The following is a 6000-nucleotide window of genomic DNA, read 5'->3' as shown; positions in this document are numbered from 1 at the left end:
TCCTATTTCTGAAATTTCCTCTGAAAACCCAAGGAAGTTTCTAAAGGAATCTAAAAACAAAAGCAAGTTGCTGGATTCCCAGCCCTGATTCCAAAAGTAATCTGAAAACCAAAAAATAACTCCTAGATTTTCAGCAAGCCCGAGCTTCAAAAGGAACTGTACTACTGCTTCAGAAAATAACAACTGAGTACTCACTAAGGATGAAGCCTTGAACCTAAGGACAGAGCCTTGAACCGCGAAGGACAAAGTCTCTCCTCTAAGAAGACAAAAGCTCTCCCAACCCCAAATAAAGTCAGAGAGCTCAAAATGCAAGGAGAGCTTGGAATCTGAGAGAATACTTACCAAATGGAAAGCAGGCAGGAACTCAACAGAAGCAATGAGCATAAGGGCTCAGTGTGGGTACCTCAACTGATTCTGGGGGTCACAGTCTCTCAGGGGGGTCACCTCCTTTGGATCCCACTTCTGACACCATATATGTCAACTTAAAAAGCAAATTTGCCAGTTATTTTACCCTCAAAACAAGTTTATTCGGGAATAGCCAAAAGAATTGCAATCGAGGTGTGCATGCTACAGCAAATTCCGGGAGACAAAAGAAGGGGCTTGCTTTCATAGAGCAAAAGAGGGAGTAGGGAGGGACTTTTTTGAAAGTCCATTGGAGGAAAGTAACAGTTCTGGGTGGTAATGGCTTCTCATTGGCTGAGCTCCGGTGTTTCTCATTGGCTGGGCTGTTGCCAGATGTGAAGAGAAATCTTCCTTCAGTAGTAAAGTAGTTGTACTTCCTGTGGGAGATGCAAGTGTAGGTGTCTTCCTGTTTGGAGCAATTGATGATGTATGTTAGTGCATGAGAGCTCCCCCTATAGGCCTTCCTGACTAGAATTTAGTTGAGATTTTGTTTATTCATTTCACAGGAGAATGGTAGTTTTTCTTTTAATTTTATATCCATCTGTACTGTTTGAATGTTTTGACCTTGTGTATGTATTAGTTTTATTTTTACTATATCATGTCTTTAATTTTTGTCATTGTGTTTTGTTTTCATTTTAATTATTTTTTCAGTAGATAATATTGAACACATGAATCAAGATTCAAAAAGTACAAAAGGTCAAACTGTAAAAATTCTCCCTCCCACTTGTATTCCTAGCTCCCCAATTCCTCTCCTCCATCCTTTCAGAAATATTTTATGTAAATACCAACAAATATATACATGCATACCTAAGTAATGCTATCCCCCTTTGTAACACAAATTTTAGTTTTCTTTACACATTATTCTGCCATCTTGGTTTTTTCATATTGCAACAGACTGTGAAGATCATATCAGTGCATAAAGAGCTTCCTATGCTTTTTCATGGCTGCATAGTATTCAATGTATGGATGTACCATAACTTATTTAACCAATCCCCTACTGATGCATATTAAGACTGTTTCCAGGCCGGCCCCATGGCCTAGTGGTTAAGTGCGTGCACTCCACTGCTGGCGGCCCAGGTTCGGATCCCGGGCAAGCGCCAACACACCGCTTGTCCGGCCATGCTGAGGCCGCGTCCCACATGCAGCAACTAGAAGGATGTGCAGCTATGACATACAACTATTTACTGGGGCTTTGGGGGAAAAATGAATAAAAAAAAAAAAAAAAAAAGACTGTTTCCAGTCTTTTGCTATTATAAGCAATGCTGCAGTGAATAACCTTGTACATGTGTCATTTCACATCTGTGTGGGTATATCTGTAGGTTAAATTCCTAAAATTGGAATTTTGGCGTCAAAGAGGAGATGATTTATAGTTCTGACAAATATTGCCAATTGCTCTCCACTAAAGACTTTCCCATTAGCAATGTGAGTGCTCTACATTTATTGCTTTTATACTAAAACAACGGTTTTTCAAATTCCTATTATAGTTCAGAGATTACTGAGGGATTATTTCTGCTTAAAACCAGCAGGATTAAAAAGGAGAAAAAATGTTCTTATGAACTATAGCCATATTGTTACTACTGCTGCTTGTGTCCTACCTCCCTTGCTCTTTTGCTAAGCTTCCTTGGAGTCCCAGGAACAATAATAATATAGAGAAGAGAGGAAGCACCTTGTTATCTTAAGAACCAGACACTAGATTTCCTCTTAGGAAAAGAACTTTCTTTATTTGGTGTATTGGTTTGCTAGGGCTGCCATGAAAAAGTATCATAGACAGGGTGGCTTCAACAATAGAAATTTACTTTTTCACATTTCTGGTGGCTAGAAGTGCAAGATCAAGGTATTGGCAGGGTTGGTTTTGTCTGAGGCCTCTCTCATTGGCTTGTAGATGGCCATCTTCTCCCTCTGTCATCACATGGTCTATCTTCTATACCCATCTGTGTCCAAATTTCCTCTTCTTATAAAGACATCAGTCATATTGGATTAGGGCCCACCCTAATGACTTCATTTTAACTTAATTACCTCTTTAAAGACCCTATCTCCAAATACAGTCACATTGTGAGGTACTGGGAGGTAGGACTTCAACACATGAATTTTGGAGAGACATAGTTCAGTCCATAACAGCACTAGTATCTTTAACTATGAGAGGTGAAGTCTACAGTTGCTCTCCCACCTTCTGTAAAAATCTTTCTCATGCCGTCTCGTCTCTGTGATTCTTTAAGGAGAGAAGGAATTGGAGTTGTGTCCAGTAATATAATAGAAAAGGGACATGGAGGGATGGCCAGATGATCCATAACCTGAATTAATTCATTGGAAGCAACAGTGAGGGGTCAGAAATGACCAGGATTGATATAAACCCCAATTAATCTTGATGGTCACAGAGAGGAACTTACGAGTTTCTCACCAGACCCAGGAAGCAAGTTAGAGCCTTTTTGTGTGTGTGTAAGACTGGCCCTGAGCTAACACCTGTTGCCAATCTTCCTCTTTTTGCTTGAGGAAGATTGTCGCTGAGCTAACACCTGTGCCAATCTTCCTCTATTTTGTATATGGGACGCCACCACAGCATGACTTTTTTTTTTTTAATAATTTTTATTTATTTATTTTTCCCCCAAAGCCCCAATAGATACTTGTATGTCATAGTTGCACATCCTTCTAGTTGCTGTATGTGGGACGCGGCCTCAGCATGGCCGGAGAAGCGGTGCGTCAATGCACGCCCAGGATCCGAACCCGCGCCGCCAGTAGTGGAGCGAGCGCACTTAACGGCTAAGCCACGGGGCCGGCCCACCACAGCATGACTTAATGAGCAGTGGGTAGGTCCACGCCCGGGATCCAAACCTTCAAACCCCAGGCCGCCACAGCGGAGCACATGAACTTAACCACTTTGCCACTGGGCCAGCCCCTAGAGCCCATTTTTTTTCAAATCTTAATGGACATAGTGATGACCCCACCAAGCACCAGCAACTTCAAAAAGAGAGAATTTTATTTCTAGATTGCATAACACTGCAGCCATTGGTTGTAGGCCAGGATCATTAGTGGCTTTGGGGTCTACAGCAAGTGGAAGGTGGGGGAGGGGACTGCATTCACTGAACACTCTTTATTGATCCACCCAGAATGAACTAAAGAAGGCCACCGATGACCTCTACAAAAGCAGTTTGGGTGGACAGTGGGGGCAGAAGCTAGGGATTCACATTCACAAATATTTTTGCAATCATTGAGTATAAAATTGGGATGAGTTGAGGTGCAAATGGGAGGTGAGGCAGTGAAGTCCATGAATGTAGACAATGCTAGAATGAACGAAATGACATTTTAAAAATGACATAACATTTATTGAGCATACATGTAAGCAAGGTTCACACACCCCATTCAATTGTTATAATACCACCATGACATAGTGACAAAGATTCTCTCCTTCACCAAACTCTAGCCAGGCTCCTCTGAACCCTCTTCACTAGGCCTCCACCTTGGCCTATAAAGACTGAAACACTAACATATTTTCTAACAGCTCAAGGGCACATCCCTAGGATGACCCTAGTCCCACTTAAAGTGCCTACCTGAGAAAACTCCAGGCTGCCAAAAGAGTTGACTGTCTGTTCCAGCCAACACCTGGCTGAGACCTGCCCGTCTCTGTGGGAGCCTAAGCTTGGATAAGCACCAGTTAGCAAACCCAGATGGGTTTCAGATGGACTGACCCCGCCTCCTTCCTGCCTTTTGGAATGTTTCACTTCCCTTGACACTATACAGTCCCCACTCACCCACCTCCCTATCCCCTCTCTCCCTTTAAAACTCCCAGTCACCTCTGTACAAATCCAAGTGGAGTTTAGGTCCAGCTTTCTTTATCGTTGGCAGTAGTCACTACTATTATCCCTGCTTTACAGATTAAAGCATTGACGCTTAGAGAGGTTGACAGTCTTGTCCAAACCACACAGCAGAGCTGGGCTTTCCTCTACCCAGGTCTCCCGGTCTCCAACAGGGGCAGAGAGCGGCATGGCCTCTCGGCCCATAGGTGGAGCAGTTTGCGAAGGCCTCGCGGCCGAGCAGCGAACTTCCAGCCGGAGAGGAGGCGGCGAAGGGGCCCATCGGCACCTTCCCAGCCTGCGCCCCGATGCTGCGCGCCCTGACCAGTGTCCTGCGCCTTCCACGGCCCTGGAAGCCCCTTCGGACCCGCGGCTGCGCCTCCGACGGGGCGGCCGGGGACCGGGAGATCCAAGTGCGCTCCCTGACGGGTCCGGAGCAAGGTAAGTGCGCCCAGGAAGCGCTGGGACGCACCCGGGCCGCGCTGAGCAGGATACGCCTGGCGCCGCCGCCAGGGCCAGCGCGCCCATTGCACGCGGAAAGACTGAGACCAGCACCGGGAAAGCGGGTCGCTCAGTGCGCTTGAGGATTTGATCCCAAATCTCCTGCATCCCAGTCTAGGCTCTCCAAGCCTCCTGAAGGCCCGAAAGGTGGGTGACCACCTACTGGCCACTCCGACCCTTGTTGGGGTGGGACTCTGTGTCAATATTGGTCCCGTCAGTCCCCTATTCGGTGGTCTGGGGCTCTGAGGAAGGGGAGAAGAGTCGCTCAGGGGCAGGACTAGGTACTAGCGCCTCCCATCCCCCAACAGGAGCTTTAAAAGGCCTCTTGGGCCAAGAGGGAAAAGTTCCAGGGGGCCGAGGCGGCGGAGCCAATCCGGCTTGCCGTGCAGGGCTGCGATGGAGGGGAGGGCAGAGGAGGAGTGGGAGGGGAGCCTCCTCTCGGAGCGCTGGCCCTGCGGCTTCTGGCTGACTTTTGCGTCCCGCTGACTCAAAGGGTAAAGTTCGCACTGGTCACTAGCAGAAAACACCTTCGATTGCGCATTGTGTTGCTGGGTTCTTCTGGGACTTCAAGTGCATTCGATGGGGTTCCTCACGCTCCTCAGTCCGCAGCGCGTTGCCATCGTGGCAAAGCCCTTCTTTTGTCTTTACTTTCTCCCCAATCCGAACCCGTCTCTGCGCTTGATGTAGCTTCCTTTGTGTCCGAGTTTTAATTTACACAGATGGCAGTCCATACATCTCCTATTTCTTCCTTTTTTCCCACTTCATACTAAATTTTGAAGAGCTGCTTTGCCATAGAAATCTAGTTCCTTGCTCCCTGCTGTTGCATACTATTCTCTAATGTGCATCCCCACTTTTGATGGATGTGTAGGGGCTGCCAGCGTCCCACTACATCACTTGGTGAGAATTTCTCTGGCCATGTGGGATTGCTGGGTCTTAGAGAATTCCCCTTACTCTCATGCTTAGTTCATTGCCAAACTGGCAACAGCACTTGCCTTGAGATAGTTATAATTATTCTCCCCACTTTACAAATTAAGAAACTGAGGCACAGAAAAGTTATGCAATTTGAACCAAGGTCTGATTTCAAAACCTGTGTCCTCAACTATTAGGTTATCACTGTCTCTTCTGATAATTCATTGACTCATAACACAGACTTGTACATCAGTAAAAAAAATTATCACAGGTCATAGACCTTAAGGCTCCCTTGCAAATAGTGGAAAGTTTTATCCAGAAGTAACAAGGATCAACAGATTACGCCTGTACGCCAAGAGACTCCCACACGAGGACCACACCCCACCCCGACCCCCCAAAT

The 6000-nt window shown here is 46.2% G+C and overlaps 1 protein-coding gene and 1 long non-coding RNA gene across 3 annotated transcripts in view; one reads left to right on the top strand and one right to left on the bottom strand.

The window, feature by feature from the left end:
• Positions 1–391: 391 nt before the first annotated feature.
• Positions 392–6000, bottom strand: part of LOC131412632 (uncharacterized) — a 22417-nt gene continuing 16808 nt past the window's right edge. The window contains exon 3 of the long non-coding RNA XR_009221819.1: positions 392–808. This is a non-coding gene — a long non-coding RNA (uncharacterized LOC131412632). The remainder of the gene's footprint in view (positions 809–6000) is intronic.
• ECHDC2 (enoyl-CoA hydratase domain containing 2) overlaps positions 4169–6000 on the top strand; it is a 23870-nt gene continuing 22038 nt past the window's right edge. The window contains exon 1 of one of the 2 annotated variants that reach the window (XM_058552444.1): positions 4169–4631. In XM_058552444.1, the coding sequence (XP_058408427.1) occupies positions 4499–4631 (133 nt within the window). In that variant the 5' untranslated portion in view covers positions 4169–4498. The remainder of the gene's footprint in view (positions 4632–6000) is intronic. The other variant, XM_058552443.1, reaches the window with a different exon arrangement.

The sequence above is a fragment of the Diceros bicornis genome, chromosome 13 (assembly GCF_020826845.1).
Source record: "Diceros bicornis minor isolate mBicDic1 chromosome 13, mDicBic1.mat.cur, whole genome shotgun sequence".
In the NCBI taxonomy this organism is placed as follows: Eukaryota; Metazoa; Chordata; class Mammalia; order Perissodactyla; family Rhinocerotidae; genus Diceros; species Diceros bicornis.
The sequence above is the reverse complement of the archived record's forward strand: the minus strand, read 5'-3'. Positions and strand labels throughout refer to the sequence as shown.